General features: G+C 32.7%; 1 protein-coding gene across 1 annotated transcript; it reads left to right on the top strand.

The window, feature by feature from the left end:
* The first annotated feature begins 215 nt into the window (after positions 1–215).
* LOC127700078 (uncharacterized) lies at positions 216–12,988 on the top strand. Its single transcript, XM_052203547.1, has 4 exons — positions 216–316; positions 5,720–5,858; positions 7,904–8,015; positions 11,197–12,988. Exons 1-4 carry the CDS (start codon positions 283–285, stop codon positions 11,287–11,289), a joined length of 378 nt encoding a protein of 125 aa, XP_052059507.1. The 5' UTR covers positions 216–282; the 3' UTR covers positions 11,290–12,988.

Below are 12,988 nucleotides of genomic sequence, written 5' to 3'. Positions count from 1 at the left end.
CAAGTTAGTTTAAGTATTTATTTGATCCTTCTGAATTGATATTTTATTCATTTCAATTTATCTAAATTTTGTTGTTGTTTTTCCTTTATATCAATATCAAGTTTCGTCAGCCTTAAAGGTATGTGGAAGCTGTTGTGGTTTATGCAAACGTGTTATATCTCTTGGGTCATCCATGATAGCGGAATAATGGTATGTACTCGAATACTGACTCCGTTTTTTTTATATGAAATTGCGGACTCAAAAAGACAAGAAACGAACTCTTCCGAAACGACAATGTGAGCGATGGCAGGAAAGGAAGAATATACAATTCCTGATGGTTAGACTTGTTTGGATTGCGTTTTCACATATTTTCCTCTTCTCCTTCATTTTACAACTTTCAAAGTATATACAATATCAGTATTTGATAATGATGAAGACGAACTCAACAAAATAAAAGAAAAAGGGGGAGGGTTAATAGTGATTTATCTGCATGTACGGCCAATACAGATATGACATATGATACCCACTCAAAATTATGCTATCGCAAATACATGCACACACATTTGTGTTATTGAGCATTTAGTTCAGTACTATTATTATCATGAGCTTTTCTTGCATCCACACTGGTGTTTTGGGGTCAGGACCTCTCAGACTCTATGTCATTGTTACTGAATGAATCATTGTATGTCATCCAAAGCAAAAGTTCACTGTATTTTTTAAGTATGAGACAGCTCCAAGCATGCACTTTAACATGTTAAGGTTCATCAAAAGGAATTGAAAAATATGGCCGTGTTTACACCATAAAATCTACTATGAGTACGAATCCGGGTCCGTTCGCCCAAAAACATGTTTGCGCCCATTCACGTTCGCCCCCTTTCACTTTCGCACCCTACACATTCGCACCCTACACGTTCGCACCCTTTTTATTGGTTTTGTGTTTAATAATTTTGTAATTGAGTTTTGGTAAGTGTATTGCTGTAAATATTTTTTTTTTCATTGTTTCAAAATAAAGTGAGATTCTGACAACATTTTTTTGTGTTGAATAAATGTTTATCATGTTTTGGTTAATGTATTGCTACAAAAAAAATTTCATTGTTTCTAAATAAAGTGAGATTCTGACAACGTTTGTTTTTTGTGTTGAATAAATCTTAATCATCTTTTGGTTAGTATATTGCTATAAATTTATGTTTCCATTGTTTTAAAATAAAGTGAGATTCTTACGTTTTTTTTTGTGCTGAATAAATCTTTTAAATTATGTTTTGTTTAGTGTTGTGATATAAATTTTTTTTTTCATTATTTCAAAATAAAGTGAGATCAAAGGGGCCAAGCTGTTAAAATCAATTATCTTTCGTGTTTTTCTTTTAAAATCGTAAATGTTTTCTCATACCAAGCTAAATATATGCAGTATTTACATCAAAGCAAGTTAAAATAACAATCATGATTTTCAAACACACAACAATAATACCAAATTTAGCTGTGTATAAATACCAATTAGCAGTAATCATACATTTGTACATAATTAACATTTAATAATTAATCATCAAATTGATAAAAAAAAACATTCATATAATAATTCCTCAATTTTTATTCAGGAAAATATTTTTTTTGGTATATACATATCAATAATCATGATAATGCATATAAAAAAATATCAAATAATTAAACTTGAATTGGAATAAAAATTGGGTGCGAACGTGTAGGGTGCGAACGGACCTAGGGGGCGAACGTGAAGGGTGCGAAAGTGTATTGGGCGCGAATGGACCTGATACCTATGAGTACAGATAAACTGATGCATCTAGTTTATTTTGGCACCTTCTGCAGGAGTGAAAAAAAAATGGATAGCAAAATCCAGATAAGTTTATAATTTTCTGAAACATAAAATACATGTACATTTAAAATTTAAATATCTAGTTCCTGCCATGCCTTAAAACTTTTCCAGGTGCACAGGTTTGTCTGTACTTAGACATGTGTCAGAGTAAAATTTGTTGTGTAAATACGGCCATATTAGCCAAAAGGTTATGATGTCCCTTATACATGATCCTTCAACAACTGCATGTATCAATCAACCACGTTTTTTTATACTTTTATCATTTATACACCAATCTAGAGTTGACTTTTATGAATGTGTTACTGTAACACTGGTTGACCCGAGGTCTATCAGCATAAATGATTTCATGAACAATCAGTTCTTAATGGTGACGTTATAACTATTGTTGTTAAATTGAACAGTTTTGTCTAAGCAGTTATTATCATATACCATTTTTTTCGACCTATTAACATGATTAAGCAGTTAACCGGTAGTTGAGTTGATGTTTTAAAGGTCTTCCACACTCTTCAAATACATTTGTACAAGGTTTTATGATAAGATGATTTGAAGTTTATAGTTTGGCATTATAAGGCTTGGCTTTGAGCAGTCCTGGTAAAGTTTTATTTTCAATAATCCAATACTACCATGTCTACTAAATTGAAAATCTTCCTGCTGCCGTGAATTGACAAAGTCTGAAACCAGTGATTTTGTCATTTTCTCTTGTGTCTCAAAAATTTCTGTGGAGTATTTCAATTTGAGATGATTATGCCATGTATGCGTGTTACTCGTACCACATAGTATTATACATTAAAGTAATTCCATTCACAAAATTTGTGTTTTAACATTTATGAGTGGCCATTTCGTAGAAAGAGGTAGGTCTTTTCACCACCGAACACCACCGAACACCCCAATTTTTTTTTTTAACTCTTATTGTTATAAACGTGACCTAAATATAATATTTAAGTTATTAATTCAACAAATAATAAGGTTAAGAGAACAAATATCTACATCGAACAGAAAAGGAGAGTCTATAACACTACAACTCTGCAAACCACCACTGGACACCTCGAATAATTTTTTTTCTGCATTTTTTTTCTTCTTTTATTAAATAGTTGTACCAATAACAAGAAAAGAGACATGAACAAATGTTAAATATTTCGGGTAACTAGTATCCATCAGTAATTGATGTCAAATGATTCTTATACACACACAATGCAATCCGGAAAAATAGTGATGAATCCGGAGACGTTTTTTGCTTTATATGGATTATATTGATAATCGACTTTAACAGAAAAATGATGCATATAAACATCTAAAAAATTGTTAAATTAGACGGAATTTAATTGATTTTACCATTTTATTGTATCAAATCACTGATTTTCTCAGTGGTTGATGGTTTTTTTGGGTGTTTGGTGGTGTTTGGTGGTGTTCGGTGGTGAAAAGACCCACCCCGTTTAAAGTATAAGTATGACAAAGCCTGAGACTGTTGAGGTGGCATATTTACATGTAATTCTCACTACTTCTAGTCCACTCAGTATTAAATAAAGTGAAGTAATGAACTAAATTGTAAAATTTAATCAGCTTACAACTGTCATGACTGTTCAAAATACATGAACGCTAATTATGTTTACTTTAGATTTTGCCCCTAGCTGATAGACAAGTTGTCTTTGTGTAAATTAATTTTGTAAAATTAGTATTAGATACTATACAAAGGTAACAAAGAAACAGGCCGGTAACAACCGTTGCCGGATAGTTTTTCTGCACAAGTAGTCAGGTCAAGGTCCGAGGCGATAGCCGAGGACCTTGACCTGACTACAAGTGCAGAAAAACTATACGGCAGGTTGTTTCCGACCTGTTTTTTGTTACTTTTGTTTTGTATCTGACTTGTACGACGTTTCAAGAAAGTAATAATACATTTTGCAAGACTAAACATTTGAGAAACTTAGATAGCCATAAAGCAGTAAATGTAAGTTATAGTATAAACACATTTTTTTTTCATTTCCCTTCAACCGAGAGTTTTTTTCAAGAAAAAAATCAAGAATCTAATAATTTGATAAAAAAGAACCATTTCAAGTAAAAGATGAATGTTGTACACATTTAAGACTTTTTAAAATGCAACTTCGTAAAAAAGTAATATATTAAAGAAATATTTTAGTGGTAAGTAAGCTAACGTTTGATTTTTATGGATGAAACGGAAAGCAGTGACATATAGTTGGAACCCCCCCCCTCCTGTTTTTTCCTGGATTGGGAACCCCCTTTTTTAAAATGGCTGGATCCGCAACTGATATATATGTATATATATATACAATAACAATATAAATGTATCAAAAGAATGAATTTCCTACTTCATTAGTGAATGAAATGTTATGAAAAAATGGATTTTGTCTTAATATTATATATATTCAGGCATATACTTTGATTTTTTTTTAAATTCATGCTCGTCTCTAGATCTGCAAGTGTTGATCGGGATTAAACACGTGTTACTATATGATCCAATCGCAGCTAACCGTCCAAAATTGATGACATAAGTTGAATGATTTTCTTCTAGATTTGCTGCTTATTTGGACGTGTATTACACGAACACTTTTTATTTATAGGATCAATCGTGCATTGGTGAGTTGATAGGGATTTTATCTTTTGATAAGATTTGATTTTTATTTACTTATTTCCTGTCTTTTTTTATTGAAATATAAACGTCGGTATCATCATTTCTTTACTTTCAGCATTGTCCAAAATACTATTCATGTCCATATATTGAAGAAAACATTTCTTGACCGATTATTTTGCTTCATAAATGGGGCGGTATGTTCTTTTCTGAGTATATTAACTATTTACTTTTAAACGCCATCACCCAAATATTTTTGTTTAAATTAGCACTATACGGTATTCGGAAAATCAGGAATCATGCAGAACATTAATTTGTCATCTGCTTGACCATAGTAAATTTTTTCTCATAAAATTTGGGATCAAAATATCCTTTTTTAGGAGAAAACCATACCCCCCCCCCCTTTTTGAAGTTAAATGTCCAATCTTTAGTGTACTGATATGAATAGTATTTTACTGAAAATGTTTGAAAAAGATGTTGATGCTAACGTAAATATTTTGTTTAATAAAAAGACAGGAAATTTGTCGGTGAACCAAAAAGTTCAAATCTAATTGAAAGTTAAAGTGCCCATGAACTCACTGATCATGCACGAGTGAATCTATTCATAAAAAGTGTCCGTGTAACAACTAAAAAGAGTCCGTGTATCATCTAAAAAGAGTCCGTGTAACACCCGTTAATGTACTGTTTTTCTATAGCTCTGAGGGGGGCAAAGTCGTACAAGAGTGTTTAAAACTTTTCAAGGTAAACAATAGTTATCAATATACTGGACAATTGATCTATCAAATTGATTAGCACAAATATCATTTAAAAAAATTATTAATGATTTCAATACACATTTATCATGTTTATGTCAAATCTATCACAATTGAAAAAAGTTACGGTTAACCAGTAAGCTTTTTTGGTATTTGATTATAATTATTAAAACTTATGGTCACAGGGCTTCTTTTCAAGCTATATATATATATATAGGTTGTGCAAAATTGTCAGATTTTGTTTAGATTATGCATGGAAGCTCCTATTTTTGTGTGTTAAAAAGAAAACTAAACCATAGAATTTAAAGATAAGATATTAGAAGATAGCTCTTATCCGGCCATTGGAGTGATCTTACACTGACACACCACATCTTCATGGGATAACTATTACATACATGTACCAAGGGATAATTATCATAAATGCCTGACGCTTGCATATGCTACAGGTAAATCAATATTATCATGATTATGTAAATTGTAAACATTTTCAAGTGTTATCTCTTACTTCCACACATTCTTTAATAGATTGTATGTTTTTTTATATATTTGTATTTCTCATATTGTGTGGTGTTTCAGCTATTGCAGAAGAAATCAGCTCTAAGATTGTAGAGACCTACATCAGTATACCTGGGCTAGAGGTGAAGTGGAAGTTACCAGGGATAGGCACTGCTGAACTGAAGAATAATTGTTCAGTTACTCCTACATTTAACACAGAGTATGTAATAAAAAGATGGATTGATCTTAAATCTCATGTAATCTTTGAAAATTACACAAGTATGAAGTAACCTTGCTTTTACAACAGCCACATTTCCTAGTGCTCTCTCTTGTGACATAAAGGTTCAAAGACTACTGTCACATAGTATATGGGGTAATCTCAATGATGCATCAACCTAATAATACAACAAAACCAGAAAAGATGCCAACATGTAAACATATATGCCTCTAGCCTTTGTTAGTCTTGTATTATTTTTAATTTTAGTTTCTTGTGTACAATTTGGAGTTTAGTATGCATGGCGTTCATTATCACTGAACTAGTATATATATTTGTTTAGGGGCCAGCTGAAGGACGCCTCCGGGTGCGGGAATTTCTCGCTGCATTGAAGACCTGTTGGTGACCTTCTGCTGTTGTCTGTTCTATGGTCGGGTTGTTGTCTCTTTGACACATTCCCCATTTCCATTCTCAATTTTATACAATGTTCAACAGTAAACAAGAGTCTAAAACATATGAGCTGCATCTGATAAAATCAGCCTTACACAAGTGCACATATACATGTACATGTATAAGATGTTGGGAACATTCAAATGCGAAATTATTAAAAGAAGAAATTTGGTCTGTTTTGTAGGGTACTATATCCACTCAATTTTCAAACAGTAACAGACTTTGCATAGAGATTTTTCAACCCAATATAAGAGGGTAGGAATGCCCTTTACTGTCAGGCGTCAAACGGTCATTTTCGGCTACCGTTAGCGACAAATTGGTTAAAATTTTACTGTGATTTGTCAAAATATCCTTATCATGATTCGTCAGAGGTCTCAAATAATTATCATTACCGTTATTTTTGGAAAAAATTTAACATGATTTGTCAAAATCAGTTTATTTTTTTATCGTCTAAAAGAAAGTGTACATTTTATCATCATGCACCAAAAATTACCGTTAATGTCATTTGGCAAGAATTTTTACCGTTATTCGTCATGAAGGTACCCCCATTACGACCCTCATATAAGAATACAGATTTATTGATATTCATTTGCATCAGGTTGATTTCTATCTGACACAGATCATAATTTAAGCTTTAAATCACCAATAAATGAATTTAACAGAGACTTTCATAAATCTGACATCAACCCCAAAAACTACTAACATATAAACAAAAACAACCACTTAACTTGGAACAGGCACATGTGATGGTTTCTGGGTACTCAACCCTCCCCCTTTTCATCTTGATAAGGGAAATAATAAAAGGTATAGAGACGATAAACAAATTAAATGTAATACCCAGGTGAAAAAATGACTTTGGTTTGATTAACCAGGTCCTGCGATCATAAAATATCTGGCAGGATTATCTTTCTCAGACTCTGAACCAATCAAAATACTGAATTTGGTGTTTCAAATTCAAATTTTGTACTTCAAGTACTAAGTAATTTTTATGACCAAGGGCCAAGAGATCTAACTAATGAGCATGGTGTGTATTCTAACCATTTTACAGCAGGGGTTTTAAAACCTTGAAATAAGCATTTTATGTGTTTTTATTTTGAATCTTAAAAGGATTAGAAATCTTATATCAATTTAATGTGTAGAACTTAGATTTCATGACTGGACCTTATATCAATTTAATGTGTAGAACTTAGATTTCATGACTGGATAGCACATTTAAATTAGTATTAAGCTAAAGAAAAAAATGTCTCAGTTGAGATGTCCCTTAAAACTTGAGATGGAAATCTTGTTTAGATTGGCAGGAATGCATTATTTGTCAAACTGTAAAATGTAAGGTTACCTTTGATTTTATTTTTAATCTCATTTCATTCAAGCATGATTAAAATACTTAAAGACCAAATATGTAAAATTTTTACACAGTGTAATAGATGAAAAATCTATGTAAATGTCTTAGATGAGTGTAATTGAAACATAAGAAACAGCCCTTGTCTTATTGAAAAAAAATGCTATATATGAGATGGTGTATCTGTGATTTCAAGATATAATCCCCTTTATACTGTGCTCTAGTTGAAAGTTAACATGGTTAATGTGTGCTTCATTTTCAGATCTCTAGAAGTTGTTGCTATTGTAAAGAAGGATAATGGAGTGGAACATAAATATAAATACACAGTGCAAAAACTTCCAGGGGAGATAATTCCTTCAGAATGTTCAACCAAGGTATGAAAACAATAAGTACAAGTTTTTTTCTTGACCAGCTAAAGTACTTTATTGTTTTAAAATGAAACTACTTAATGGTAATAAACCCTGGTTTGCCTTCATTTTCAAAGACCCATAAGCTTGTTTTTTTTATTATGCCCCCGCCATAGCGGAGGGGGCATTAAGTTTTACCCTTGTCCGTATGTACGTCCGTACGTTCCAAAATTGGTTGCCGTTCTCTAACTTTAGTTTGCCTCAACCAAATGTTATGAAACTTATCCACAATGTTTATTACAACAAAACACAGATCAAGTTTGAATTTTGGTGGCGTCACTTTTACCGTTCTACAGTTAATTATATATAAGCCCCTTTACAAATGAAAAAATTGCTGATTTTTTTGTTTCCATTCTCTAACTTGAGTTTGCCTCAACCAAATGTTATGAAACTTATCCACAATGTTTATTACCACAAAACACAGATCAAGTTTGAATTTTGGTGGTGTCACTTTCACCGTTCTAAAGTTATGCCCCTTTACAAATGGAAAAATTGCTATTAGTTTTTATACAACCGCAAAAATTAAAAATTTTTTGGTCGTATATTGGTATGACGTTGGCGTCGTCGTCGTTGTCATCGTCGTCGTCGTCCGAAGACACATTGGTTTTCGCACTCTAACTTTAGTTTAAGTGAATGGATCTCCATGAAATTTTACCATAAGGTTCAATACCACAAAAGGAAGGTTGGGATTGATTTTGGGGATTATGGTACCAACAGTTAAGGAATTAGGGGCCAAAAATAAGCATTTTTGTAACTTCCAGACATAACTTGTGTGTTAGTGTATGGATCTCTCTGACATTGTACCACAAGGTTCCATATCACAAAGGGAATGCTGGGATTGATTTTGGGGGTAATTACCTCAAAATTTTAGAATTAGGGGCCAAAAAAAAGGGGCAAAAATCAAGCATTTTTCTAGTTTCATGATAATAACTTGTGTGTAAGTGTATGGATCTTTATGAAATTGAACTACACGGTTCCATATCACAAAGGGAAAGCTGGAATTGAGTTTGGGGGTGCATTTTTCTAGTTTCCAGACAATTACTTGTGTTCAAGTGTATGGATCTTTCTGAAATTGAACTACACGGTTCCATATCACAAAGGGAAAGCTGGAATTGAGTTTGGGGGTGCATTTTTCTAGTTTCCAGACAATTACTTGTGTTCAAGTGTATGGATCTCTCTGAAATTGTACTGCAAGGTACCATACCACATAGAGAAGGCTGGGGTTGATTTTGGGGGTAATTGCCTCAAAATGTTAGGAATTAGGGGCCAAAAAGGGGAAAAAAACAAGCATTTTTCTAGTTTCAGGACAATAACTTGTGTGTAAGTGTATGGATCTTTATGAAATTGTACTGCAAGTTTCCATATCACAAAGGGAAAGCTGGGTTTGAGTTTGGGGGTAATTGCCCTAAACGTTTAGGAATTTGGGGCCAGAAAGGGGCCAAAAAAACAAGCATTTTTCTAGTTTCCAGACAATAACTTGTGTTAAAGTGTATGGATCTCTCTGAAATTGTACTGCAAGGTACCATACCACAAAGGGAAGGCTGGGATTGAGTTTGGGGGTGATGAATCATAAGGGGGTTCAAAAAATTTGGGGGAAGGGGATTTTTTTTTTTTTTTTTTCTTTAAAATTTTCCATTTAAAATTGGTTATTTCTGATTTATATATAAAAGCAAATAATAATGATATGGTTTGAATAGGTGAATTAAAAAATTTTAAGTTCTTAGACCACATTCATTCTGTGTCAGAAACCTATGCTGTGTCAAATATTTAATTACAATCCAAATTCAGTGCTGTATCAAGCTTGCATGTTGTGTCCATACTTGCCCCAACTGTTCAGGGTTCGACCTCTGCGGTCGTATCAAGCTGCGCCCCAGCGGAGCATTTTATTGTGTTTTGGTCTGTTTTTCTCATACTGTATGCAATAGGTCTACTATATTTGGTGTATGGAATGATTGTAAGGTTTACATGTCTAGCTGGCAGGTGTCATCTGACCTTGACCTCATTTTCATGGTTCAGTGGTTATAGTTAAGTTTTTGTGTTTTGGTCCTTTTTTCTTGGTGGTCAAGTCCATATCTCAGATACTATAAGCAATAGGTCTAGTATATTCGGTGTATGGAAGGACTGTAAGGTGTACATGTCCAACTGGCAGGTGTCATCTGACTTTGACCTCATTTTCATGGTTCAGTGGTCAAAGTTAAGTTTTTGAGTTTTGGTCTTTTTTCTTATACATTGTACTATATGCAATAAGTCAACTATATTTGGTGTATGGAAATATTCTATGATGTACATGTTAGTCTCGCAGGTTTTATTTGACCTTGACCTCATTTTCACAGTTCATTGCTCAGTGTTAAGTTTATGTGTTTCAGTCTGTTTTTCTTAAACTATAAGCTATAGGTCAGCTATATTTGTTGTATGGAAGGATTGTAAGCTGTTCATGTCTGTCTGGCATGGTTCATCTGACCTTGACCTCATTTTCACGATTCATTGGTCAATGTTTATTTTTCTTGGTTAAGTATGTTTCTTAGAAACTATAAGCAATAGGTCAACTATATTTAGTGTATTGAATGATTGTAAGGTGTACATGCATTTCTCATTTGGTTTATATGACCTTGACTTCTTTTTCTTGGATCATGTTAAGTTTATGTAATAGTTGTAGTAAAGCTTTCATTTAGGACTATCAACATAATATCAATGGTTAGTAAAGAAGGCGAGACATTTCAGCGTGTGCACTCTTGTTAATATTCAATATCTGATTCAAAATAACAGGCCATCTATGGAATATTTTTATACAGAAAGATCAAAGGAAATTTTGAAAAAATAGTGATAAACTTAATTAATTACTGGAATCTTGATGATCATGATGATGATAACTGTTAAATGTCCTACACAAGATCTTAATCCTCTAGTTCTGACAGTCCTGAAGGACATACATTTTTTTCATGAATTTCTCTTGCTACATGTACTATGAATGATGAATTTGAGAAGGTTTCTCTCAATTATCTTAGTCAAAGGTTTACAAAGTTTTTTATGAGTAGCATTTGGCTCATCCAAAAACTGTATATCTAAATGTAAGACTAAAATCATTGTAGATATTACTACATTTTGTACTTGTATTGGTTATTTTCTATATTTCACAAACGTGTTTCAGTTTAAGGATGGCCAAATTACAATAGTACTAAAGAAAGCCAACCAGTCATCTTGGGAAGTTCCATTGCAACGAGGACTTGAACAGGCCAAGTGATAAAAAACAAATTACTTTCAAGGGAGATAATCAATAGAGAATTTTTCTTCTTATCTCCCTCTACAGTATTTAGTAGAAAAGATGTAAAAGCAGCAAGGATTATGAAAGAAGACTAGATCAGAAGACTCTCAAAGAAACATGTAGATTTTAATATATACTTTAAATTAACTAATATATCTTTGTATACCTGTACTAATTGATTAACTATTTACTGTGGATAAATAATGCACCTTCCACCAAAATAATATAATTAGATATAAGTTAAAACATAGCTGCAACTTACTGTATATGGTTAAGTTGTGAAACCGTTTCTAGCACTCATGCTGACTACAAAAAAATCTGTCTACCAGACTGAGAAAACCCATATCACGCTAGAAGCGTGCTATGGAATATTTTTATACAGAAAGATCAAAGGAAATTTTGAAAAAATTGTGATAAACTTAATTAATTACTGGAATCTTGATGATCATGATGATGATAACTGTTAAATGTCCTAGACAAAATCTTAATCCTCTAGTTCTGACAGTCCTGAAGGACATACAAGTTATTTTATTTGGTTACAGTTGCTGCTGAAACTGCTTACTGTTACAAGGGCATATTCAGATGGTCCACCTTTTTATCAGCAAATACTGTAAATTCAGAAATTATTGCGATGTTTTTATTATTGCGAAAAATGCAATAGGGTTGTAATCACAATAATTTAAACTGGCATTTTGGATTTTTTTTATATGAATGAAACGGAATTTTTCTCAGTATCACAAAAATAATAATCGCATTTTGGTCTAAAATGATAAAATCGCAATAATTTCTGAATTTACAGTATACCTTTCTTTGGCATAAAGTTGAGGAAAAATATTCTCCTCCCTACACTCCCCACTTTGCCACTATTTATAACATAACAAGAGTGTTATGTGATGATGTAATATATTTTGTCATTGTTATACTTTTGTAAGGCATGCAGATCGTTAAGCTGTGTTTTATTTGTTAACTTTGACCTACTGAAGATTTGTTAACAGCTTTTTACACTAGAATCTATACACACCAATGTATAATAGAATTTTCAAAATAAATGTTTTATTTACAATGTATGACCTTATAAAAGTGCAAAAGTTTGTAGAGTTTACATTTAATGAAGTTTTCAGTATTCTTATTCTATTCTGTTCGAATAAGCCATTGAAGGAATTGAGTGACATTGAATGAAATGTGTTACTGCAAGTGGCTTCTCGATAAACATGATTTAAATACCTTGAGCTTCATCTGCAATGCACAATGTTAAGAATTCATAATTTTTATACGACCGCAAAAATTGAAAATTTTTTGGTCGTATATTGGTATGACGTTGGCGTCGTCGTCGTCGTCCAGCGTCGTCCGAAGACACATTGGTTTTCGCACTCTAACTCTAGTTTAAGTGAATGGATCTCCATGAAATTTTACCATAAGGTTCAATACCACGAAAGGAAGGTTGGGATTGATTTTGGGGGTTATGGTACCAACAGTTAAGGAATTAGGGGCCAAAAAGGGGCCAAAAATAAGCATTTTTGTAACTTCCAGACAATAACTTGTGTGTAAGTGTATGGATCTCTCTGACATTGTACCACAAGGTTCCATATCACAAAGGGAAGGCTGTAATTGATTTTGGGGGTAATTGCCTCAAAATTTTAGGAATTAGGGGCCAAAAAAGGGGCAAAAAACAAGCATT

Source organism: Mytilus californianus, unplaced genomic scaffold (genome assembly GCF_021869535.1).
Source record: "Mytilus californianus isolate M0D057914Y unplaced genomic scaffold, xbMytCali1.0.p SCAF_48, whole genome shotgun sequence".
In the NCBI taxonomy this organism is placed as follows: domain Eukaryota; kingdom Metazoa; phylum Mollusca; class Bivalvia; order Mytilida; family Mytilidae; genus Mytilus; species Mytilus californianus.
Note: the sequence above shows the minus strand (reverse complement) of the source record. Positions and strands in the feature narration are given on the sequence as shown.

Excerpts from the sequence above, each read along its gene's own strand:
- LOC127700078 (XM_052203547.1), top strand. The coding sequence starts at position 283 with ATGGCAGGAAAGGAAGAATATACAATTCCTGATG. Across the intron at positions 5,859-7,903 it reads ACTCCTACATTTAACACAGA|ATCTCTAGAAGTTGTTGCTA; the intron begins GTATGTAATAAA and ends CTTCATTTTCAG. Across the intron at positions 8,016-11,196 it reads CTTCAGAATGTTCAACCAAG|TTTAAGGATGGCCAAATTAC; the intron begins GTATGAAAACAA and ends AACGTGTTTCAG.